Source organism: Rhinolophus ferrumequinum, chromosome 14 (genome assembly GCF_004115265.2).
Source record: "Rhinolophus ferrumequinum isolate MPI-CBG mRhiFer1 chromosome 14, mRhiFer1_v1.p, whole genome shotgun sequence".
Classification (NCBI taxonomy): domain Eukaryota; kingdom Metazoa; phylum Chordata; class Mammalia; order Chiroptera; family Rhinolophidae; genus Rhinolophus; species Rhinolophus ferrumequinum.
In genome coordinates, this window is record NC_046297.1 from 47,208,590 (window position 1) to 47,236,056 (window position 27,467).

The window sequence follows — 27,467 nt, forward strand, 5'->3', positions numbered from 1 at the left end:
ATGTGAAAACCTTAATTCATTTTTTTCTCTTGATGTTACTCAATCTTGTATATTTTCTATCCAGATAAATGGGCTCACCACCCACCAAGTCAGCAAAGTGAAAAACCTGAGAGTCATCCTAGATGTCTTGATTTTCTTCATTCTGCAGACCTACGCAGTCACTGAATGTCTTTCTGTCTCTCCTCCATTACCATTCCATCCGCATCCCAGCTACCTTCTTTTAGGTCCTCATCATTTCTTACTTAGATTGTTATAAATTTCTCGTAATTTGTCTTCCTACCCTCTGTCTGACTCCGCAGCCAGCTCTACCCAGTGCTGCTAGAATGAGATTTTTAAATGTTGTATCTGACTTAAAATTCTTCCATTGCTTTCCACAGCCTCTAGCATAATTTCTTTATCAGATAATGCTCTTTCATGTACAAATTAAAGAAAACTTTACCCAAAGTGCTTAATCCAAATGGATCTAATGTCCACTGAAGATTTTAGGGGTAGATCTAGGTTGAATGATGTCAACAGAAACTGGTTTCTCTTCGTATTTCAGTTCTGTCTTCCATGGTGTTGGTTCTAGACTCAGGTGCAATGTGATAGCAAGCTGGTGGCTGTATAACTTCTCAACTTTAAGGTACAGCAAGAAAGAAAATGAGAAACTTTAAAGCTCCCCATCAAGGGACTCCTAGTATCTCATTGTTATTGGGCCATGTACCTATCCGTGAACCAATCACCATCACTTATAGATTGTAGCATGTTGATTGGCCTGCATCCAAACCACATGAGACTTAAGGAGCGTATATCCTAAGATGGAAATTTAAACTGTGGAAGAAGGAGCAATGAACACTGGGGAAGCTACTGCACATAATGAAAGCATCTAACATTTATTGAGTACTTTACATGATTCAGGCACTGCTTTAGTGTTTTGTGTGGATTCACTTGTTTAATCGTTATAACAACTTCACAAGGAAGTGAGGAAACTGATGCCAGAGAGGTTAGGTAGTTTGCCTAAGCTGCCTACAGCAACAGACGAATGTCAGTTGCAAAATACAAATTTCTTACTATAGGCTTTCCTTTTCTTCACCTAATAAATTCCTGAGAATGTTTGTAAGTCAAATGGCTGCTAATTCAAAAATTAGCTTACATTTTATAAATTGAGTGAGTCCCATTCTAAAAGGGCTAAAAGTCTGAAGATTTCCCATATTCCCTGTCTCCACAGCACCAGGTAGTCGGCAACTTTAAGAGTGCATGGAAATGTCACTAGTGTCTGGGTTTCATGGTTATCAGGGGTTTGGTAATTTGAGGTTGGGGTGAAGATGAGATGCTCAGTCTACAATTGCCTGGAGCACACACCCTCTTCCCACAAACTACTGCTCCTCTCCTCAGGGTCAGGGTGCATGGTCAGCTAGCGCCCAATTTTTAAAATCTCTACTGGGATGGAAAGAGGATGCTGTAGGATTCTGGCCTTTCTCCCAGTAGAAGAAGTGGACAGGAAGAATTTAGTCAGCTGGTGCATGAATGGTGAAATTCTGTGTTATCAGGTCTGACAACGAAGTTCATGAACTCATCCTAGAAAAAGTGCTACATCCCTCATTGCTGAATATCACTATGGTCACCTTCAAAGTACTCCCCTTGGGAAGCTATGCACTGTCGCCAGCGCCTGGTCCGCCCTTCAAAGCAATTTTGGAACTCTTTTTCTGGAATGACCATCAGAGCTGTCATTGTATTACCCTTGATGTACTGAATGTCATCAATATGTCTTCCTTTCATTATTTCCTTGATCTTCAGGTAAAGAAAGAAGTCACTGGGGGCCAGTGATTAGGGAGGGTGTTCCAATACAGCTATGTGTTTACTGGCTAAAAACTCCCTTACAGACAGTGCCGTGTGAGCTGGTACATTGTTGTAATGTAAGAGCCATGAAGTATTGGTGAAAAGTTCAGGTCATCTAAGTTTTCCACACAGCCTTTTCAGCACCTCCAAATAGTAAACTTGGTTGGTTAACTGTTTGTCCAGTTGGTACAAATTCATAGTGAATAATCCCTCTGCTATCAAAAAAGGTTAGCAGCATCATTACAACAAGTTCTTGAACTTAATTGTCAGACTTCGTGTTTGTTTGTTTGATAAAAATCAAATTTCTGCACAATAAGAATTACCTGTATGACTTCAAGGTCCTATCTGATCTGCTAGCCATTGTATCCCTTTCTGCTGTTACCTTTTATCATGAACTCACCTCCACTCCTGTGCTCTAAGAGCCCGTGATTCCCTTGTATACCATGTTCATCCTGCTCTTTCATATACCCTTTGTGTCTTGGTGAATGCTGCACCCTCTGCATCTTTCAGCAGTTGTGTCAAGTGACAACTCCTTAATGAACACTTTGCTGAAATTACCCTCCTTGTGAGCAAACAGCGATGTCTCTCTCTCTGTGCCCCAACTACTTACAAGAACATTTGCCTTAGTTCCTGTAACTCATTAGTGTATTTCTGTTTTTGTTTGTTTCCTTCTACTGTGCTGCAAGATCCATAATAAAATGTGGGAACACATTGTATTCTTATGGCCCTAGCATACTTCCTGACACACAGCAGTTGACACACACACACACACACACACACACACACACACACACAATATAAGAAATATGCAGAAACTATAACAGGGGCTCCTAATTGGCTGCAATTAATTCTGGCTAGAGCTGGGAGGAATGAATTGGGAAATGTTTCTCACCCGAAGATTCTGAATTAGAAATGAGTAAACACGTATATACATGCAGTACAGATAGCCCTCACTATTTCAACACTTGCTATCCAAATATTTGCTATAACATTATACAGAAATTTTCACCGAAAATGTACTATTTAAATAGAAATTCTACCATAACAAATGTTACATAGTGCAACAATGGGAATTAGTTAAGTTGCAGGGAAGCCCTTGTATATAGATGTAAAGTATTCTTTCATCATAGCTCAGCAGTTCTCTTTCCAGGATCATGTCATTATTTTCTAAAGAAATGAAAAAGATGGTAAATAAAATTGGTGAGTACAAGAGGTCTAGGAAATGCAGTACATTAAAAGGAACATCGGAGGTATAAAGTATATTGAGAGATGAACACATAAAAGACATAAGCCTGGTTTCACATATCTCTCTATGAGGCCTAGGCTTTTTTCGACTTGTAAGACAAGTTTGATAAGATCATGTTGCGATTATTGATTTTGGAAAGCTTCACTGTGTTCCTCAAGCATAGTATGGGGTGTTAGAAAAATTAGAAAAGTACCCCATGCAGTCGATAGACAATCATAGTCTTTGAAACCACACATATGCTACTAAAGACACTACACACGTTTGAAGATCTGAAGAACATGATGAAAGGGTTTGATCATTTGATTAAGAAGTCTAGTTTCAACTTCAAGTCTACAAGGGTACAGAAGATTCAAAACTAAGCGAGATAGTATTATTTGAAGATCACAGAGGAAGCAGCTTTTTTTGGTAATGAGGTTACAGCAGTTTTTCCCAGTGAATTACAGAAAGCTATTATTAACAAAGGTAGCTAACAAATTTTCATTAATACCAGTTTTCTTGATAAAATTTGGCTTTTGAAAGTGAATGTCATTTTCTCAGAGGATAAGAAAAAGAATCAGGGTATTAAACATCCAAAGATATGTTTACACACAACTTTTAAGTGAATGTTGTAAAGGTGGTAAACTAAAACCTATGTATTTGTACAACTCTGGACACCCCAGGGTCTTGAAGTAAACGCTGAAGAGTAAATTGCCTGTTATATGATTCTCAAATCATGAAAGTTTGGTCAAAAAAGGAGGTATTCAGTCATTATTCAAGGGGTTGTAATTTCTGACAGTTCCTTTCTTAGGGGTGTGAAATCTCACAGGAACATCAAGAGTTGGGGTTGAGAATTAATTTTTATTTCTTAAAATCAAGAGTGATGAAGAACTTGTTGAGTAGGCACTGCTGTAAAAAAAGTTTGGATGATAAGCTAAGAAAATCCTTTTTTTTTTCTGTCTTAGCCTGGGTATCTGAACTATTTTTCCACCTCTAATTCATTTTGCCAGTGGCAACATCAACCGTCTACAGAGAGGGCTGTGTACCTTTATAGGTTGTGGCTTTATTGCCTCGTCAGTAAAACTCTCTGATGTTTAGAGGTACTTTGTATTTAACTTCTAAAAGTGGAAATTCCCCAGTTTGAATTCAGCATGTCTGTCCTTGCAAAAGGAAAGTCAACGGCTTTTAGAGAAAAATCTGTTCTCCAGGCTCATTGAAAGGACTTGTTTAAGAGGTTGATTGATTTTGATCATATTGGGTATTTTCCAGTAATGCCCAAAAGAAGAAAACACTTGCAAAGAGTTACTTGCACATTGTTTTTTCTTGTAATCTATGTCTGTGAAAACTGTCTCACTCCCTAAAACAGGGAAGTCTCACCCCTTAAGATTTCTTCTCTTGGAAGTAGATTGTTTTTTTCTTTATCTATTATTTGAATATCTCTTATGCAGATGCCTTCACTGTCAAAAAGAAGAAAAATCAATAATTTGCATGACCATAATATAACAATTCAACTAAAATCAATTTAACAGATATTTATTGATTGTTTATTTTAGATAATAAAGTATACTAGGGAGTACAGGGATGAAGAAAAAAATAAGATATAATTATTGCTGGTGAGGAACTAGTAGGATCCAGATAAGTGAATAAATAACTTTGAGATTACTTTTGCTTTTGTAGTTTTTCTAAGATATCTACAAATAAATATATTTTAAATGAGTATTACTATCTCTTTTCTCTGGTTATGTATTTGTTACAACAGAAGGGTTCTCCCCTACCCTCATGGCCAGAAATTTTAAATTCCATGTTTTTAAGTAAATAACTATCTCTTAAATAGTTAAATAATATCATAATGTATTATTAACATAAAATGCTCACCTTTACTGGATAGGTAAACCTTAACATTAGTAAAATATGATAAATATTGCAATAGAACTATGTTTATCATAAGAAGGGTACAGTTATGAAGGGGACATAATTCTATGAAGTTTTAAATTATAGGAGTTTTGATAGTTAAGCTGGACTTTGCAGGACAAAGAGATTTTCCGGACAAGGAGGGGAGAGATACTGCTGGAAGTGAGAACATAATGATGAGTCGGTTCATTCTGAAACATACATAGGCATGAAAGTGTTTAGTTTATTCAAGGAGGAACGAGGCACCCATGGTGTCAGGCCTTGGGAAGCAGGAAGAGCGGGGGTAGCTTGAAATGAGGGTCAAATGAGGTTCCCCAGGCTGAACTGTGCAGGGTCTTGAAGCAACGCCTGAGAAGTATTTGAAGAAAGAAACAGCAATGGCTCTGGAGCACATTCCTAAACTGCATTGCGATTGCAAGCAAGTTTTCCCCACTTCTCCCGAGTTAATTCCGAATGTTAAAGTGCTTATGTTCCGAGACTACAGAAAGATTCATTCAGTATGCCTAAGATATTTTTTCATTTGAAACAATTATTTAGGGGGAAAAAATCAATCTGCTGCTTTGTTTCTGTTTTTAATTAACCTGACTTTTGGCAATCCTTTCCACTGGGTGATCCACCTGGGACTGAACCTTGAGGGGCTCCTACAAATTTATTGTAGATTCTAAAAACATTAGCCTGTGTAGCTATATAATACTTGTTAAAAAACTCATTTATTTAGTGCTACCCTTGAGCACAGCAATATATACCAGAAAAGCTTGAGTTTTGAACTGAGAATTCAATTTATTATTTTGACTCGTTCCAATATACAGAGTGAGGGGCTAAGCTTTCAGTAGAGGGTGGAAACAAGTCCAGTTAACAATAGTAATCCCACATGAGTGTAGACAAACTTGAAAATATAGTATAGACCATATGGAACAGGATCCAAATATCATATTTAGACATAATGACTTTGAGGTTTTTTTAAAAAAATAAGGAATTTGCATATGTAAGTGCCTTGCCTTAATACAATTAATTTGTAATATGGATTGGGGGATCAGAGACATGTTTGAAGGCCAGTGCAACCTTTCCCGTCACTGATTTGCAAACGGTGTACCAGACAACACTAGTGCTCAGGGAGTGGGAGAGCTCAGTTTCCAAACGATGACACGCTGCCCAACAAACACTGAAGATTTTAAACTGTCCAAAGAACCAATTTTAAAATTAGGATGTCGGTCCATTATAAGATTTTAAAGGGTTTTAATTAATTAATTACTTAAATTTATTTTCAGATGCTCTAAAAATCTGAAAAAAAAAAGCTGGTCAAGGCAAAAGACAGAAAGAGCTTGAACATGAGTGATGGTGGTGGTAAGAATAAAAAGGAGACGATGACTTAAAGAGATATTATTCAGCAGTAAAAAAAGAAACAAAAAAAAAAACCCAAAATACAAGATTTGGCAACTGTTTAATAAATAACTAGAAAAATGATCCTGGAAATCAAGGGGGAAAGATCACATCCATAGGTGGAAATCTCTGTATTGTCTACGAGGAAAGTCACTTGAGACAGAACTTTGAAGAACGTCAGCATAAAGAAATGGGAGAACAATGATGGATCAATGAAGAACAGAGCCAGGTAGGAGGACCTGGATGTTTCAGCATCCTGGATGTCCAACGAGAGTTCAGGATAAGTGGACAGAGAGAGTGGAGTCTGACAGAAGGCTCTGGGAGTCAAGAGCTAAATATTGGCCAATTGATTGGTGATAAGAGTATTGGAGTGGAGTTCAAAAAGCAAAAGTGAGTGATGAAAAGGGGAGGAAATGGATGTAGAGTAACACTTTGTGGAGTTTGTGAAGGGAAGATATAAGAGAGGAAGAGTTTGAAGTCATATCTGAGCTGAGGACAGGTCGTATAGAATTGGACGCAGAGAACAGGAAGAGGCAGAGATGAAAGATGTAGTAAACAGAGCAGCTTATGATTGCATTATGCTTCAAGAGAAAATGAGATCAAAGCACAAAAGCATAGGTGGAAAGGTATCTTTGTAGTTCATATAAGAATAAAGTGAATTTTTCTCTGAAAATTACAACAGTATCTGGTACAATTATTCTTAAGGTGATCTTTGTTTAGTGTGATAATTTACTTAATAATTACTCTAAGGTCCATAACCCTTCCTTTCTCTGGCTATGGAAAATACTTCCTATAATTTGAAAATGGGAGATATTTCTGAAGTGGGTACTTATGATAATCACAAATATAGCCAAGTCCCTGTGATAAATGCTTTTAGACCAATTACTGACATGCTCAATTGAATACTAATACCTCCCATGAAATGGCTTTAATACAAGTAAAATGACAGCTGCATGGCAGTGAAAGGACACGTAAAGCTTTGCAATAGCTTGTCTCCAAGGTTACCATCTGTCCTGATCTGAAGTTTTAATGCATGGGCTTTCTCAATGTTCTGCAAAGACTGTATTTTCAGACTAGGTATCAAAAGGGTAGAAAAAGAAGTAGGAAGGTACTTTTGCTGTTTGGTCTACATCCGTGCTCACGTTAATCATTCATTTGTTCTAGAGAGACACATGTCTGATAATGGCCGAAGTAGCTAGAATATCAGGATTGTTTGACCCCACTTTGCATATCCAAACAAAGAGATGTTACTTGACATATTTTACTACTAAACCATATTCTGGATAAAATGGAGAAGCAAAACAGATTTGAAAATGGGTTGACTTCTACCCAAAGATTCCATAATTAATATTCCATAGTTAATATACAAGTTTCAAACAAATATAAAAATATATTGTAAAAAGCAATGACATTTTAGTTGAGAACCTATAAATATGACCAAAAATAAAGAAATAATAGATTTATAGTTTCAAAGTAAAAGAGACACTGCTTTTAGTTCAGTATTCTGTAGAATTTTACATTTCTTGATTTCATACATTCTTTTTTCTTTTCCCCCCAACAAACATGTATAATACTTTCTCTGTCCCAGGCACTATGCTAGGTCTTCGGTTTCGTAGGTTATATTAAGACTAGTTGTCTGTCCTCAAGGAACTTACAATCTGCAGGGAAATGCAGAGCAGCACCAAAGACTCAAATCACTGTTTCTAAAAATTGTCGTGGATTAAGAGCACAGTGTTATGAGAGAACGTAGGAGGCTTAACTAATGAGGAATAGGAAAGTTTGGAAGAAACGCCGTCTGTGTTGAGGTGCAATGAGTTAGAAGTTAGGCCATCAGGAAGGAAAAGGAAAGAGATGCAGGTAACAGGCAATAGGCCTAGCATGCCAATGGCCTATAAGCTGAAGAGATACAGATACATTCAGGAAAGTCGGTCTAGATGAAATACAGTGTGTGGGGGGTTGGGGAAGGGTGCTGCAGGCCTCAGTGAAAGAGGAAGCTGAAAAGGAAAGCAGGTCTCTGACCACCTCGAGTCTTCTAAATGATATCGAGAAATTGGGGCTTTACGATGAGGGCAAAATAGAGCCGTTAAAGGACATTGGGACAGACACACATTCTCATCAGTGTCTCCTGCTCATCATTGTCATTATCAGTCTTTGGACTCTTCCTGTCGTGCGGGGTGTCAGGCGGGGTCTCCTGCTCCCGCTCCCCACATAAGAACACAGGATATGGTGAGGCCAAAAAGGCACACCCACGGAGCCATAGGTAGGGGAGTCATATCTCTATACTCTCACTGGCAGCTGGGTTGGAGACACAGGAACCAGGAGCAACACAATTCTCAACCCTCACTGTGCTGCTTGCAGGCTCAGCCACCATCTTCTTGCTAGCTCCCCCTTTTTTTTTTGCTAGCCTAGCCACGGCAGTTATATTCATGGCTAATGGCTCACTGGTTACAGCTGACGGCCAACTAGCCACAGCTGATGGCCATTTGATCGCAGTCGATGGCCATTTACTACCTGAGCCAGCACCTTTCTATGGGAGGCCGAGAGCCTGGAAACTGCTTTTTGGGGCTCTGTCCCCACACTTCCTATGTGTCAGGCAGTGAACTCCTTTCTCGCATTAATATCTAAAAATTCTCACCGTGATCTTATAAGTACTAGTAACATTCCTATTTTCAAAATAAAGAAACAAGCACGGGAATGTGCTTAATTTTTCCGAGATTGTAAGTTACGAAGAAGCATATCTGGAAATCATGTTTTTCTGGCCTCATTGCCCCTGCCTCTGTATTCTATAGCTCTCATGTAAAAAAAAAAACAAGTGATGGCATTCCACAAGACCACTGAGCCGTCAGTGTGCTGCAGAAGAATGTTTTGGATGACAGCTAAGCTAGCTATGGGGGCTAGTAATGAGACCATTGTTGGTATTCAGGCCTCAGAAGATCGTGGACAGAGGTAGTGGCAATGGAGAAACGTGGGCATATTCCAAAGATACCTCAGAGGTAGAATGAACCAGGCTTCCTGATTGACTGGATGTATGCACAAGTAATTCTCGCTTGGAAAATGAATACACATCAGGAAGTGTATTTGTAAAATTTACCTGGTTTATTAGGACTCTAAGACGCAGTATGTCAGAATGACTATGCTAATACATTGCTAGTAGGACTGTAAACCCCTACAACTACTATGAAGGGCAACTTACCAGTTATCTTCTAGAGTTAAAAATATGTACAGATTTGACCGAGAAATTTTACTTCCTGATATTTATCCACAAACATACATCTACATTGTATCATATATACAAGGATATACACTGAAGCATTGTATGTAATTGTAAAATATCAGATACAAACTAAATCTCCTTCAGTATGAGACAGGCCAGTAAGTTAGGGTAAATCCAGTCAATGAAATGCTTTATAGCCCATGAAGGTAATGAGGCACCTCTATATGTGTATTGATAGGGAAATATTGTATATAGACATATGGTTATGCATACATGTGAAAAAACAAGAAAGTGTATATCATAGCCTATCATGTTGTGAAAACCAAGAGATAGGTAGGTAGGTAGATACTGTGTTTCCCCCAAAATAAGACGCAGTCTTATATTAAGTTGTGCTCCAAAAGATGTATTAGGGCTGATGTTCAGGGGATGTCATCCTGAAAAATCATGCTAGGGCTTATTTTCTGGTTAGGTCTTATTTTTGGAGAAACACGGTAGATATGGAGTTTGAAATATTAGGTTGGTGCAAAAGTAATTGTGGTTTAAAAGAAAAATAATTGCACAAACCACAATTATTTTGTGCCAACCTAATAGATAAACACCCATAGAATATCTTTTAAGGATAAAGATACTGGTAATAATAGTAGTTGCTTCTGTGAAGGGGAACTGACTGGATGGCTGGGACAGAGGACAGAAAAGGGAGAGATATTTATCCTTTGTTGCATATCCTTTTGATTTTGCTTTGTATGCATACATTTCTTACTTTAAAAATTAATAACAAGATAATGTAAATTATAAAAATTCAAAGCAGGACCTATTGTTTCCACATCTTAAGAACCAAAGATTCTTACTTTGGTTTTCTTGTTTATGAAAGGATTTATCTATATATGAAATAAGAGTTTTCACAAGAAAAATCATCTTTCCCATGATTGACTTATGTTCTGCCAAAGCTCTGGAGGTCCTGAAATTCATAATACCATATATCCCCCAAAATAAGACCGGGTCTTATGTTAATTTTTGCTCCAAAATATGCATTAGGGCGTATTTTCAGGGGATGTCTTATTTTTTCATGTACAATAATCTACATTTATTCTAATACAGTCATGTCATCTTCTTCTGGAATATCGTCATAACGTACTAAATGCGTCCATCTGACTGACAATCTTAACTGGGCCTTATTTTCGGGGTAGGTCTTATTTTCGGAGAAACATGGTACAAGTGTGAGAATATAATATGGAAAAAAGTTAATGTTTGAACTGATATTTTTCAGTCATTCATGCCCTGTTACTGCTAAGGTATTGCATTTTGTTCTTTACTTTATTAACACCTGGAGAGTACCTGGTACTTACACATGAAAAGTATATACACAGTTTAATGCTCAAAACATTTTAATTGTTAAATTGGATGTAGGTTAGTGGAGAAAAAGGGGAGATCAGAGAAACCTGAAACTATGAGGCAAGAATTCACAGAATCTGTGGGCCTTGTATTATTCTTGAATAATTCGGATATGTGCAAGGAGAGGGGAAAGAAAACATCAGGTCATAGAGGAGAATCAGAACTTTGTAGTAGAGTCGGGGTTCAGGAATAAACATTGTAAGTAGGCAAGCTCAACTGGAGTAGGGAATCTAGGTTGAGGAATATTTATGTTAGTTTATGGGGAAAACAGAAAGCATGGAAAAGGCCTTTGATTTGATGTGATAATAAAAAGGAAGCCGTTCTAGAAAACTTAAAATATTCTAATAATTCCTTGATAACATTTATTTTGCTAATATTTATTTTGAATCTCTAGTGTAAAAATGTTCTTTTCATACCTAATGCATTTTACTCGTCATTTTATGCCCATTAGCTCTTATAATGCCCTTGAGGGAATTAGAAGATATATATGTACCTCGTCACCTGTACAATACATCACTTAAACAAAATCCAATGGACCGTTGGTCTCACCCAGTTTGAAATTATGCTGTAATGCTTAGTATCCCCTTTGGCTCCATGCTCTCCTTTCTCTAGGTAAAGCAATGGGATTCACTTAAGTGCTTATGGTCAACTCCTTTAATCATTTTCATTCTTCCTCCAAGTAATTTTCACGGGTTTACTGTCTTAAGTACGGAATGTATAAAATTATACATTTATTATATGGTAGGTTACTTAAACTGATAATCATGGAATTTTAACATCTTAAAAATATAAAATCATCTGTGTATTCATGGGAATAAGCTATGAAAATGCTTCTTTTGCTTAAATAGAATCACTTTACAGAATTTCTTTTATGTGACTAAATGGCAAAATAATGACAATTAAATGAACATATTGGGATAGAGTATTCTTTTTGGCTGATTTTGAAGCCCAAATTTTTATTCATGAATAAAATGATTAAAGGAATTATTTTGGTAAAGTATAATCCCAATAATCCATTGTTGTGTTCTAGGGTTGTTCATATATTTAATAAATATGCCAATGAGGGGTCTTGTATTAAATTCACATACTACTTTCCTTAGCATCATGCTACAAGAGTGACCTAAAGAGAACAATTGTACTTATGCTTACAAACTTACAATGCTGGCTGGGCATTCAGAGAAAGTCAAATCACTCCCTATATTTTTGAAAAGTTTTTCCTAACAGTAAGAGTTACTTTTATTAACTGTGACAAAGAGGCAGATGGTAGCTCTTGGTCATGTGAGAATTTTGGCTGAAAGCTATGAATACATAACTGTGGAGACTGATACTGGGTTTTGTATAAAGATTGTGAATTATCAAATGAACAGAAAATTTAAACTTGCCTGAAGATCCTAAAGATGTTTTCTCTGGAAAGGTTGCATTGATAAGCAATGCCTCATTTAAATATCATTTAATGTAATGACAAACATCTACAAGGCTTTTGAAAAACATCATGTCATACAAATGTAAACATAAGAAGTTTTTTTGTGTAATTCAACTCACTAAATTTTTTTGCGTGCCTTATGGGTGCATATATAAGAAATAAATCAGTTATAAGATGCAAATAAAATTAAAAGATGGTGTAGTACCAAAATGAATGTCAGACTGAGTTTTGTAATCATTATGAATGGTTACTATGAATTTTTTTTTGTTCAAATATGTTATTCTTATAAATGCCGAGGTTCAAAATCAGAAAAAAAATGCAGTTCTCTAGTATTTATTTTATTTTACAAATCTGCCTTCAATATAAGATTATCAAAATTCAACTCTGCTGAAACAAAAGGTAGGAGGGCTTTTAGGTGCTGGGGGTGAGCTAGTAGAAAAGTACTGCAGGCTATTAGGGATAGGTTGGCCAATGTGAAAAGCCATCTAGACTTGTTTCCTCATTGGCACTTAAAGAAGTTAGGCTTCTATCCTCCCACCGAGACTGGGCAATAGAGTGCTATCTCCTTTGATGATTCCATTTCAAAGGGATGGCTCCCAAGTTCTTGAGAAAGACATCCCTGGATTGTAAAACTGGCTGGAAGAAGATTTACATCTCAAAGGGGTCTGGAAAAAATTTACAATTGCAAGTTTTCTAAAGTAAATGCTCTAAGAAAAGGGAGGTCTGGGGCCCAGAGTCAGGTAGAAGGTGTCTCAAGTTTAGTCTAGCTAAGGGAATAAGAGGCTTTCTTGATCAACTCTTCAATTATGTTAAGTTGTACCATATACATTGACAATATTTGAGCTTTTTTTCTTCCTTTTTTTATTATTTTCAGTTGTACAAACAATGCAATAGTTAGACATTTACACCCCTCATAAAGTGATAACCCCCCCTTTCCGCAATCTACTACCCCTCTGACATCATATATTGCTGTTACAATTCCACTGACTCTGTTCCCTATGCTGTACTCCATATCCTGCGACTATATAGACAAATATATCTATATATTTATCTATAATTATAGATGTCATTATAGTATTATTCAGCCTCAGGTGCACACTGCAGTGGTCAGGCACCTACACTGTCTATGAAGTGGTCTCCCTAATAAGACAAGTGTCCATCGGATACCCTACCAAATCTTTATAACATTATTGATTATATTCCCCAAATTGACTTTCCTATCCCCACGGCAATCTTATGGTCACTGATTGTGCTTTCTAATCCCCTCACCTTCTCCCTCATCCCCAACCCCCCTCCCATCTAGTAACCCTCAGCTTTCCTCTGTATCTCTGAGACTCTTTCTGATTAGTTTGCTCATTTAATCTACTCTTTAGATTCCACATATAAATGAGATCATATGGTATTTGTCTTTCTCCATCTGATTTATTTCACTTAGCATAATGTTCTCTATGTCCATCCATATCATTGCAAATGGTAAGACATGGAAACAACCGAAATGCCCATCAGTGGATGACTGGATTAAGAAACTGTGGTACATTTATACAGTGGAGTATTACTTGGCCATAAAGAAGAAGGAAATAGTTGACCATTTTGACCTACAAAAACAATAGTTTCATATGGCAATTATTTTATTTTTTACCTGGTGGTGTCTATGTTAGACAGTGAATTCTTTATGTATAAAGACTGTATTTTATTAATTTTTGTGTCCTTAGTACTTAGAACCTGGTAAATAGTAGGGCACACAAAGTATGTTGTTGGCTCTATGAATGATTTAAGAAAACTGAAGTTTAATATTTAAAATTACATATCAAATATTTAAATTTCCAACATACAATGGACTGATTGCACCTTCCCTTGCCCCGTGTTTCCCACTTTGTAGTAGGTACAGAATCATAAAATATTGCGGGTAAAGTTCACAAAGTCTCAAACATGATGGCAGACAATGCTAGTTTTCTTCCAATACCCACTTTACCCTCTTCCTTTCTAAAGACACCTTAGTTTGTAGTTGACAACATGGCTTCCTAGAATAATGGCTGCCTTTTCCAATCTCCCTTAGAATAAGAGTGGTCAAGTGACTAAGCTCTGGCCAATGAAATGCAGGTGGAAATGGCATGTGTAAATTTTAGGAAGCCTCCTTCTTTCCTCCTTCCTTCTTTCTGCTGGCTGGAACACAGACACACTTGCTGGAGCTCAGCAGCCACTTGGGACATGAAGGGGACCACATGTTGAAAACGGTGCAATGACGAGAAAAGATCCTCCATCACTGGTGTCCATAGAATTGCCATGTCTGCCTTGGGCTTCTTGAGACTCAAGACTTATTTATATGAGAGGGAAATAAACTCTGTCTTTTCTAAGCCTCATTGATTTTAGATTTTTTTGAAATTTGCAGCCAAACCTAATGGTAGTAGTTTCGGGCATATCTTCTTTAGAAATCCTTCCCAAATCCGTAACACTGGTCTGGAAACCCCTCATCTGTGCTCACATATACTCTGTGTAAACCTTTATTTGAACACTTACCCTATTTTATTACGACTATGTTTTTTTAACATAAGACATTCTTTGAGGGCAGGGACAATGTCTTATTCATGTATCATTCATCTTTATCCCTGAACTATACCTCGGATAGTGTCAGTGCACATAATATATGCTCAGTAAATGTTTATTTAATTAAACACTACTGAATTAATGACCTGAACTAATTAAAGTTCCTAACCTAGTACCATTTACTTAATCATACCCTTAGAAGATTTTGGTTCAAGAACATAGGACACTGTACACAGTAGGTGCTCAACAAATAGTGTGTGGATATGTTTGTTATGTACATACACACAACTTACTTCCCGCATGTTACTCAGTATAAATTCTCATTCACTCAGATATACTTGTGAATGATTTTTTTGTTAAACCTTTGGACATGATAATATTTGTGCGAAGGAACTCTTTTTTAGTATCTGTTATGGGCTAATCAAGATCTTTGTTCTGATCCTTTTATCGCAAGTATATAAAACTTAGAGAGCATAACTGATTGACTGTATGGTGAATAAATGTGCTGCTTCTAAAAACACATTCTGTTCTTTCCTTGAATGAGCAAGGAATTGCATACTTCAGGAATAACATTACCTTAACCTTTCAGTTGACTTTAAAGGTTAAGCATTCAGCTCATCATAAGTTGGTTTCATTTTATTTTTGGTTTATGACATGTCTTATATTTTAAGAAAAAAGTTCACATTTTTTGGGGTGGTGTCTTTTACCATGATAACACTAGTGACCTCATTGAAATAAATCCCAAAAGTCATACAGGCCAAGTACTATACACATCACTTTCTTCGTTTTCTTTATAGGTCTTCTCAAACTGTGAGTGACTGAGTGGTTTGTGCATCATTCCAGTAGCAAAGCTAAAATTCTCAATTATCTTGTCCACTTGACCTACTCTTTCTATTCTGATATCAAGAGGAGACTGCTGGACAAGGCTCCTCCCTACGTTGCTGCAATGTCCGTATCTAATCTATCATGGTAAGTGAATTACTTTCTAACCTTGAATGCAAATACATGTATATTATGAAGCAATATTTTGAAGTTATAATGTCAGAACTGGAGCAGGGAGAGAACTTTAAAAATCTGGTTAATAGAGACTGTTGTCTTATGTTAGGCAAAGGAAAGCAACCTAGGGTTAAAAGGTTGATACTTTCCACACTATGGTATTTGGGGACCCTGGAAACGGTTCAAGCCTCACACCGAATCTCAGTGACATTCAGTGCCTTTCTTCCCAACATTCCCCGGGGGAGAGAAGAGTAGGAATAACATAAACTTTCAGTGTTCCTACCTATTGTTTATTTCCAGATACAGGACTAACAAGCTGTAAGAATGGCTCTAAGGGTGGGATAGACTTGTCTCATCAGTACTTTTCTCAGACTTCCAATTTTAACAAATCTATCCAAATCAAACTGAATAGAAATCAAATACGGAAGATAAAATTCCTTTATAGGTTCCTATCTAAAGAGCTGGCATTCTGAATAATCTTTGACTTACAGTTCATCTTTAAAAGCTGTTTGTGATTTTAAAAAAAAGAAGTATGAAGATTTTTTTTTGAACAACTTTGTATGGCAACAAAATCAATACCAACAACTTTGTATGGCAATCAAGAGCAATACTAGCAGGGATGAATTTAAAGCCATTTTATTGAACTTCGGATTTTTTATATATATAAAGAGTTGAATAAGTGATGTCATACACATTCACAGTATTTAATATGTGAACATAAGAAAAACCTAGTAATCTTTTCCATTTTTGTAAGAGCCCATCTCATCCTTGTCTTTAATCTGTGCTGGAAATATAGATAGCATTAAATTAAAGAGTGGTTTCTGCAACTTATCTCCATGAGTTTATTTTTGGTTAAGAAAGCAATTTCTTTCGGGCAAAGGGTAGAATTATTTGTTTAGATTTAGAATAGTGTTTCTGTAGGGCCTAATTTTTATGGCCCCTCTAGAATATGTTTTTTGATCCCTACTGGGTGCTAATGATTTCAGTTTGGAAAAAAAAGGAATTAAAGAAGCTAAAATATATTCTGTAAAAATAAATGAAAAAGTATTTAAATTGTGAATTATTACAAGCGATGTGTTTACATTATTATTAAAATAAAAAACTAAGCAATTTCTGTAGAACTTATACACTCCTTTGAACCCCTGGTAGATATTAAGGACATATTTATTTAAAGGAATTATATCCCTGGCAAATGTGTGTGAGAAGTGAAGCCTCAAAAAGCAGGCTGCATGCTAAAGAAGGGAAAGAAAGAGAAGGAGGACTGGGAGGGAACAGGGAAGGAGGAGAAGCGGGGTAGCGGGAGAGAAGATGAAGAAGAAGGAGAGGGAGATGAAAACACAGATATGATCCTCATATGTCAACATAGGGTATGGTATGGCCTGGTTCCTAGAGTCTAACCCTGGAGACCGTCCAGTGTTAGCTGTCTTTATGTGATATAATGATTTGATTAAGGGCCCTCCAAACTACTGTGAACTCCACAAAAGGGAAGATTGTATGTTGTAGTTCCAGTCCAATTGCCCAGCACAGCACCTAGACATTTATAGAATAGAGTAGACATTCTATAAATTCATGCTGTGTAAATGAGTGAAAAAATGCAAAGCAGTAATTTAATGGTAAATTAATGTTTTTATTCTTTTTAAAAGAAAATTTTAAATTGTAGGAGTATCTTTTAGAATCTACATATATGAAATTTGTTAGAATTCTTTCCATGTCAAAATTTCAAATTTTACAGAAATAATTCTTGAATATTTTCATTCAGCAGTATCCTTAATTCTGGTTACAACTAATGTTCCACATTAGATTTCCATACAGGGATCTCATAGTTTGTTTTATCAGTCATTCCATCGTACAACTGTGTGGGGTTTGGCATCTCCATTTTCCCTCTTAGTATTTGAGCTCCCGCATGTGCTGGCAAGGAAGTTTAAGAAGTAAATCTAAAATATGCAAAACAAATCACTGATTTATTTCACTTACAGTTTAGAAATCATTAACCTTCTTTTTCATATTGATCTTTGTAATTCTTCTATATTTCCTAACATTTCTAATCTATATGTTGAAAATCATTGTCCTATGCACATTTGAATAGATGTGTAGTGACTCATCAATTTTCTGTGGGAATTCCTCACCTAGCTACATTAATTTAGCAAAATTGTTATAGCCTAGGGTCTGGCTCTTTGTTTTGAAATCCAGAAACTAGGGTATGAAAATACTAAGTGGCATTGTAAAATCAACTGGGTTGACAGATTATTAATTTAAAATGAGATACGTAACTTTAAGTGCACAGGGTGCTTGATTTGACCTGACCAGTGAAGTCTGTAACTGTGGGTGGAAAAACATGGGAATCTAAATCGGAAGTCTGGCTGATATTGCATAATCAAAGCAAGGAGAGTCATATGCTTCCAATGCTCAGAGGAGTCAGGATAGAGCACACCTGGTGGGATATGTCTGTCACTAAGGATGTATCTGCCAGATACCCCAATCTGCTTCTCAGGACAGCTTCCTCATGGCTGGGAGTTAGAGTAACACTGCAGTGTTTGTGTCTATGATTCTTCTAAATCCCGCTTCTGCCAAGCAGACTCTCTAATGTTGGCATTGAGTATATAGTCAAAACCTTCTTCAGTCCGTGAACAGTTTGGGTCTGCCTACCGTGATATTTTACGTATCTGACTGTATCCAGGTAATGATTTTAATGTTTAACTCTAAGGCTTAATGGGAAAGCTGGTGCCTAATTGTCATTCCTATACAACCTAGGCATTTAGAAAATATAGGTTAAGATCCTTACATTCATATTCACAATTACCCAAGCAACACACCCAGCTCTTAAATACCCTGTAAAAGAAAATTACCTTTTTACATATTAAAAACAACAAAAAAACTTTCTTTCTCTAGTAGTTATGTGTATGACCCTTGAAAAAAGTTTAAAATAATTGGTCTTCCTGCAAAACCTCAAAAAGAAATACAATCTATGAAACTTCAGTGTTTCTAGGAAATCATATAGTTTCGATCCGGTACAGAGAGTGATGGGAATGGATTTTAAGAGTCACATGGTGACATACAATTGCTGTTTCATGGATATTCCTGTTTAGTAACTAAATACCAGAGGGAGACAAGGATTGAGCTGATGCTGGTTGAGATAGAGACAAAGGGCTGTGCAGATTCAATCGCAGACATCCGTGAACAGGTGACAAGTTACAAGCTAATATCAGATGAAAAGAATTGTTGCTGATAGTGGAGGTAAACAGGAGACATGAAGAGGCACAAAGAGGTGAAAAAGGCCCCTCTCTCTATAGCACAAAGGGGGCAGTGGTGTGGTGCCAAGGGGTGCTTGAAAGGACTTTCAGTTCTTCCTTCCCTGATAATAATCCTCAATCCCTCCTTTAGAAAATATTTTTATAACATATATATCTTATAAAATATATACCTATATCTTATATATAACACATAAAACATTTTAAAACATACCCTTTCTACAGCATGCAAGCTAAGTAAATGTGACAAAGAGTAAGCATTTACATGGCATTTACCACGTACCAGGCACTTTTTTAGACACCAGCAGATATTAACCCACGTATTCCTTCCAATAACCTTATTAGGAATGTAGTGTCATTATTTTTGCATTTCCATGAATGGACAAGTTAGGCACAGAAAGTAAAATAATTTGCCCAATGTGACACAGCCTCTAATTAGTGGAGTTAGGAAATGAATGCAGGCAGCTAGGTGGTGCCCCTGACCACCAAGCTACTGGTGTAAATACAGAAACTATTTTTGTCAAAATGATACCCTTGCTATATGCATGTGGCTTCAAGACCAGTGCCCTCCTTCACATTTCCAACCAGGACGTTTCCCATAATTTCCTCCAATGTAGTTATCCTGGAGCCTCTCATGGCAGGAAGTGAGTATCTGCACCTGGGAACAGTATCCGGCATTGGGATAGTATTGAGGATGGGCGTGGAGTCGGGGCGGCGCCCTGTAATCTCCTAGGGGCGGTAAGGAGGTTGTTGATATCAGAAACATAGTTGAACTTCCAAAATTATATAACGTGAACGACCTAAACTACAAAATATAAATCGTAGTTCTGCTTGCTAAATGTTACAGGCTAGAAATGGTCAGCTTTTCATCATGATACAACAGAAGGACAACAGAAAGATATCAGCACTTTGCTATAATTCCACTGAAATGGCTCTTCAATTGCCCCTCTTATAGAGGGCCTCCACTAATAAATCCAGTCCTTTCTAGTCTCCCAGACCCACTGCACCCTCAGTTTTCATTATTTTAGTGTTACTGTACATAAGTATTTGGAGAGAGATCCTAGTAGTAGCTCAACTGATTTTGCCAAATGTCGTCTTTTTAACCTCAAATTGTTTTTCATTGTGATGCCTGCACACACGTCAGGCTTTGTCCACAGTATCTTAAAGACTGTGTGGCTCCTGGCAGCGAAGTTAACTAGAGCCAGGTATAGGCGAAAGAAGACATTAGATGAAAGCAAAAAGCCAAGTAGCCAGTCAGAATCTATTGATCGTCTATAAGGTGCCATGCCCTGTGCTAAATCCAGGATGCAGTGCTCATGAAAAGTAACAGCTTCTCTCACAGGAGCTCATATTTCATCCAGGAAGACCAAGTAATCAAATAACTGATTCAATGTGGTTAAGGGCTCTAAAAGGTAGGACTGTGTTCAGGATGCTTTGGAGAACAAAATAGATATTTGTTTTTCCTGCTTGGGAAGGAATGGCTTATTTTTCAGGAATGCAGATGCATCTCTTTTGTATTTAGTTCTAAAAATAAGTATGTTAATTTCAAATAGTCAAACAGTACAGAATATTATAAAGCAGAAATAAAATGTGACCTAAATTGTACTATTCATAAAAACCACTGCTATAAATACTGAGGTATAATATATATTTTTTTCTACATAAACTGACATAGTTTTGCAAAAGTGGACCTTAACTGTGCAGGGTATTTTGCCATCTTCTCTTTTCACTGAACAGTTTCTGTGACCATCTCCGTATTTAATGGGTATAGAGTGACATCATTACATGTAAAGGCTGAGTGACATTGTCTAGCAGTAGTGTTATTTATTTAACCCATCTGGCCTGGATCTACATGTGTTTTCTAATTCTCTTTTTTCCTATTGTAAATACTTCTATTGTGAGGAAAATTATTTCAATATTGCTGGTCACAAGTTCTGTGCCATTCAGGGTACCTGGCAAGACCCCATCTTATTGTAGCTCCCTGGATTGCAGACACCAATGCTGTACAGAAAATATGTATTTATGAGAAAATGTCTCATCAACTCATCTCCTTTTTTATTTCCATCATGTATGCTAACTCTTTCACTAGACGTAGTCCTTCATAAATATCGAAAATGTGCTGATAATTGTCTAAAAAATACTTACTTACAGTTGACTAATAGAATTTTATCAAATGTCAGCAAAATATTCCATCATGCATACCCATAGATTGGAAATATAACAAAGTATGAATTGTGTAAGTTGTCATATTGACTAAATTTAGAAGTGAATAGTTTTTATTAGATATACTTATGATATAAAATGAGATTATGAATATTGGGAAGTTTAACAATGCTCTACTCAGAGATGAAAACTAATTTGAATTATCTTCCTTATGCAAAAGTAATAGTGTTAGAAGGTTAGAATTGAAAAAGATGCAAAATTAGAACTGTAGATCCTTTGCTTTGTGAGATTATTCACATTATTTATAATATTTTTCAAATCTTAATTGCTTAATGATTAAAAGAAGAAGTGAATCATTCCTTATTATTCTTCGGCATCTGCATTTAGGAGGAAAAAAAATCTGGAGAAAGAGGAGCAGCCTATTTATTCTAAGAGGGGTGGGGAATTGAGATCTTTCCTCAAAAGTTGTCTTAGCCACTATTCTGCAAACAACTTGTCCTATTTACATTGTTCAATGGCAGACTCTCAGGGACAGAATTTGAAATGGCAGAGGAAGTAGAGACTTGAATTGTCTTTATTTTTGGTGGAATAAGAACCCACAAAGAGCAAAATGTGAATAAAGTAGATATTGCAGGGAAGTTTTACAGTAAAAGGTAAAAGTCAGAATTGTCAGTAACTTATTATTAGAGAAGAGGGAAAAAAGGAAAAGGTTAGATATAAATATAAAGCTAATGTTTCTAACTGGGAAAAAAAAAAGAAAAGATGAGACCTTCCGAGGAAGATACTGTATTTCTCTGCATGGTAAGAGCATGTTGAATGAATGACTAATATATTTAGGTACTGGGAAAGGAAAGTGGGTTTGAGAGCCTAAAACTTAAGAATTCTCATGTAAGTGGAGCTGTTCAGCTTGCAAAGGATAGATCCAGAGAGTAGACGAAGAGTAAGTAGAGTTTACAGGAGAACAAATAAGGAGCAAATAACCTAGGAGAGGCAGAGAGAAGAGAATAATATAGCCAAAATGAAAACTCAAGAGAAATAAAAATGTGTCCCCAAAATTACAAAACACTTGAAGTCACAGTATGGTGATTTGGATGCAAGTCAATTTACTGAATTCTGAAAAATCCCAATGTGTATTTCTAGTCATAATATGCCTTTTCAAATAGAAATCGCTTCATTATTAACATGATTAATAGTATTTTGATTTGGGCTTGACACTTTAAGTAAACATGTATTTTTAGAGTCTCTGACCATTTTTGGCTTTGAGCTATGGGCCTTTAGAAATAGCTTGTTAAAAATTAAACATTTATAGGAAACCTCCTGGATATTTTTCTCCATATATCTACCTCAAATTCTTTCGCCTTGAATAATCAGATAATTAGTAAAATGGAAAATTTTATTTTTGTTCTTAAACACTAATGCCAACTAGACATGAATCACATTTTGAAGAAAATTGTTTGGTAAGTTTCGATCTGCTTAGAGGAGTTTGCTTTCTTGTGAAGTTAATGAGTATGAGGTTGCAGGTTCAGTTCCCACAGGGACCAATTTGTTTCACTCTTTCATAGTCAAAGCCTATACCTGTAAGCTTGACTAGCCCTTCTTCCCAACCTCATCATTGGTCATAAGTCATTAGAAACAGTCGATTGATCATCACCAATTCACAGTCAGTATTAGGAACAAATATAAACACTAAAATCAAATGTTTTCAGGGATTCATAATGGGTCATATGTATCATCTTTCTTTCGAATATCGTCCAATCCTATAAATATGCTTTGAAATATGTCTTTTCATCATTCTCAGAGGAATCATAATTTATTCTCACGTGAAAGAACTACAGTGAATGATCCCAGCAATATTACCATGGAAGCTTTAACATAAAACTGGGCGGTCCATTCCAACCTAAGGCTGGAATTAATAAACACCAGCCTGTTTTGGACTTGAATAATTAAATAAAGACCAGTGAATGGTCTATGAAATAATTTCAGTAATTGAAATCGATATGTAGTCTAAGCTGTGTTATTTTCAGCATGATAAAAGTTAAATTGACTATGAAATCTTAAACATTTTTTGCCATTGGTGTATGAAATTTTCAATGATTTGTGTTATCCTGGTATATACCAGGTCGGACAATTAAGTTCACAAACTCATCCTAGAAAAAATGCTACATACCTCATTCTTGAATATCACTACAGTCACCTTCTAAGTACTCCCCTTGGGAAGCTGTGCACTGATGCCAGCACCTAGTCCACCCTTCAAAGCAATTTTGGAACTCTTTTTCTGGAATGGCCATCAGAGCTGTCGTTGCATTACCCTCAATGTCCTGAATGCCATCAAAATGTCTTCCTTTCAATATTTCCTTTATCTTCAGGTAAAGAAAGAGTCAGTGGGGGTCAGATCAGGTGAGTAGGGAGGGCGTTCCTATACAGTTATTTGTTTACTGGCTAAAACCTCCTTCACAGACAGTGTCATGTGAGCTGGTGCATTGTCGTGATGCAAGAGCCATGAATTGTTGGCGAAAAGTTTAGGTCATCTAACGTTTTTACAAAATCTTTTCAGCACTTCCAAATAGTAAACTTGGTTAAAGGTTTTTGTCCAGTTGGTACAAATTCATGATGAATAATCCCTTTGATATCAAGAAAGGTTAGCAACATTGTTGCAACAAGTTCACGAACTTAATTGTCAGATCTCTTATCTCCCATCCTCCTTTTGTGTTTGCTTGTTTATTGGGTTTTATTTCTTTGTTTATTTGTTATTTGTTTTTAAGATTGTGAAGAGAGTTCACCTTTATTTTAAAGCTATTATGGTTTATTTGAGAAAACAAAAATCCACTTTTTAACCCAATTGGATGATCATTAAGAGTTAGAGTCATTCATTTAAAAAGGAACATCACATGAAGTATAAAGAATAAGTTTGATGTTATGATTCTTTATAGGAATTTAAAAATAATTCCTGTGAAGATAGATGAATTAATATAATTTAATTGTATGTAGACTAGCACTGCATTATTTTTATGTAAATTACAAGATATTTTCTTACATTTGTATTTGACCATTTCTTCATGCAACAAGTATTTTCGAGTGCCTACAATGTGCAATTTTCAATACTGTGGATAGGACGATGAATGAAACAATTTCGTGCTCTTATTAAGCTTACATTCTAGTGTTGAAGATAGATATAAACAGATAAACAAATATATTTTATAATATTAGTGATACATATTTTGAAGAATAATCAGAGTAAAGAGGCTGATGGGGTGTGAGGAATTGGTCAAGAAAAGCCTTTTGGACAAAGTGATATTTAAGCAGAGAGCTAATGAGTTTTACAACGCTTAGAGGAAACCATTTCAGGCAGAGAAGCCGAAGGACAAAGGACTTGAGACAAAAATGTACCTGGTGTGTTTGAGGAACCATGAAGGAAGCCAGTGCGGTGGCTCACTTATTAGATTGCTGACAAAAGTTCATATAAAATATGAATGCAGTGAAATTCAGTGAGTATTGAGAGCAGAGTCTTGGTCTGGTTTCTATTTCAAAAGGACCTCTCTGTCATCTTCAAATTTTATGACAACAATTTATATTCTTAATATAAACACTCAGCAGATATGATTAATAAGATGTAACGCAAGAAAAAGAGGCGGTTAATGAAAAGCCTTTTTCAAAAATAAAGCTTGACTCTCAGTACCATCCATTTTAAAAGACTCAACAAATCTGATACATCTGAGTAATTAAGGACATAATATAAAAGGGGTTTCATCTATTGAAGTGTTTTATCTTACAGTAAGGAGTTTCACATTTAACCTGTTTCCCCGAAAATAAGACATAGCCAGACAATCAACTCTAATGCCTCTTTTGGAGCGAAATGAATATAAAACCCAATTTATATGATATATGCTATGACGTGATATGATATCATATGACGTCATATCATCATATTATATAAGACTCAGTCTTATAGTAAAGTAAGACCGGGTCTTGTATTAATTTTTGCTCCAAAAGACGCATTAGAGCTGATTGTTCCGCTAGGTCTTATTTTCGGAAAACATGGTTTGAACGAATGAATGTTTTTATAAATTGTGGAAATTGAGATTATCACTTATCCAATTTATATTTTACATTTATTTTTAAATCTCTCCCCCCAAACTTTAAGGCTGTTTTCAAGATATACATACAAGCATGCATTAAGCAATGTATCTATTGTATACTGGTTGTTTAATGTGTATGTGGTTTTTGTGAGGAACCTAATGTAATATAACATCCATCCAAGGGCTAACACGTGGTTTGGAGAGATTGTTGGCATAAAATTACTAGGTGTCTTTTCTTGGGGGAAAGAATTCACCTTTATTCTAAGATTATGACCTTTCTACTCTTTTGGTGGTAAAATATGGTTTCTTTTATGGTACTATTTATATAGATAGAAGGTAAGTTGTTTTTCCTTTTTTTAATGTCTTGACAAAAATAAAAGTTGGAAACAGTACTGATCCCACTCCTCCTCCATCGTGTGTATGTGTGAGTGTGTGAGTGTGTGTGTGTGTGTGTGTGTGTGTGTGTGTCTGTGTTTTAACTGAATTGGACCATAAAACAAAAATGCCTGGACATTCTGCTGTATTGGGAATTATTTCAAACTGGCTCGAATCCAAAATAGTAATTGTCAATGGTATATTATCCAGATCACAGAAGAAATCATTCATAGATATCTGCTACATTCATTTGGCACTGTGGGGCTATAGATGCAGTATATTGAAAATGCTTGAAAATGACTTCATTGTCTAGAATGGGGTAAAATGATCTTGCAAGCATATAATATACAGTATACTGGATTCTTCTTTTACTAGACCTATGCAAGCCACTGCCTACATAGGAGGCATGGTTAATCCATCCTTCATCCCGGATGTACCTTTACCATTTGATATCCAGGGAGTATCTCTATAGGGTTACATTTACTTCTTTCCTGCTATTTCTTTTTACTCATATTTAACATTGATGCATTTTCCTTCTCTTTTTTAAAAATTGCATTTTCTTTATCAGATAGTGTTAACGTTTTCCTCCTATTATTCAGTAAACTCATTTTTCATTATGGACACAAATCAGTTCATTGTTCAATGTTTCTTAACTTGTTAACGGTACTCCCAAGTAATAAGAAATGACTATATATTGTAATAACGAGGCTTTGAGCCTTTGAATGTGTTTTGATTCCACAGAATTTGGAAAGTTAAATGCTCTCACATTTACATTTACAGAGGTCACATAAATGGTATTTGGTGAGTTGAAACTATTAATTATAGATTCCAGTTGAACTCAAGTGAAAATTTTCCTTTGCTCTAGGTCTGCTTAGATAAAATGGTGCATGATTTTACAACTTCAGTGCTAAGTGTCCAGAGCAGCCCAGCAACAGACAGAAGAACTTCCACTGACGAAGTGGCTCCTAACGAGTCAAGCGCCCTAGATCTCCTTATTTCATCTGAGAGCTTGTGGTAGAAAGCTGAGGGTCTGAGACATCCACTATCTTTTCCAACTGATAAATTTCATGTAGGAGGGATATGATTGTTCCAGATGGTTTTTTTCAGCTTTATGCACACTAGCTTCATAGACTCCTGCTGTAACTGAAAATTGGTTTTACTCCAACATTTGACAAAAAATTAGCTTAGGTTAACTACTCTTTGGTTTTAGATTAGTGATACAAAGTGCTTTCGTGAATACGACAGAAAAAAATTAAAATGCAAACTAATTGATGTCACTGGGAGCATTTTCATTTAGACTTTTTCCCTGAGATTTTTATAGTATCAGAAAATTACATTCAGATACAGAATTTGCATAGAATGAATCTCATTGAAATTTTGATGATCTTTTAAATCCATAATATTCTTTTTAATCTTTTTACAGAAAACTAGATATTTGCGATGACTGTAAAGATGATGACATGAAAAGATTTGAAAAGCATCTATTAATTCAGTTGTCTGGTGCAAACATGCATTATATTTATTACCCTGGGTTCTTATGAACTGAGTAAGAGAAGGTAATTTTCTTGAAGTGATGATTTGCTTGATGTCCCTCCATTTTGTTCCAAGTTCAGCTTTTAAGCATTTAGAGAATAAAACACATTTATAAACTGCTTATTATATTTGGCGGGCTATAAATGTGATTGGTTGTAATCAAGCATGGAGC

General features: G+C 36.1%; 1 protein-coding gene across 2 annotated transcripts in view; it reads left to right on the forward strand.

Annotated features, from left to right (window-relative positions):
• OXR1 (oxidation resistance 1) overlaps window positions 1–27,467 on the forward strand; it is a 452,988-nt gene that overhangs the window by 75,497 nt on the left and 350,024 nt on the right. For both annotated transcript variants that reach the window (XM_033126004.1, XM_033126006.1), the window contains exon 2: window positions 15,702–15,873. In XM_033126004.1, the coding sequence (XP_032981895.1) occupies window positions 15,851–15,873 (23 nt within the window). In that variant the 5' untranslated portion in view covers window positions 15,702–15,850. The remainder of the gene's footprint in view (window positions 1–15,701; window positions 15,874–27,467) is intronic.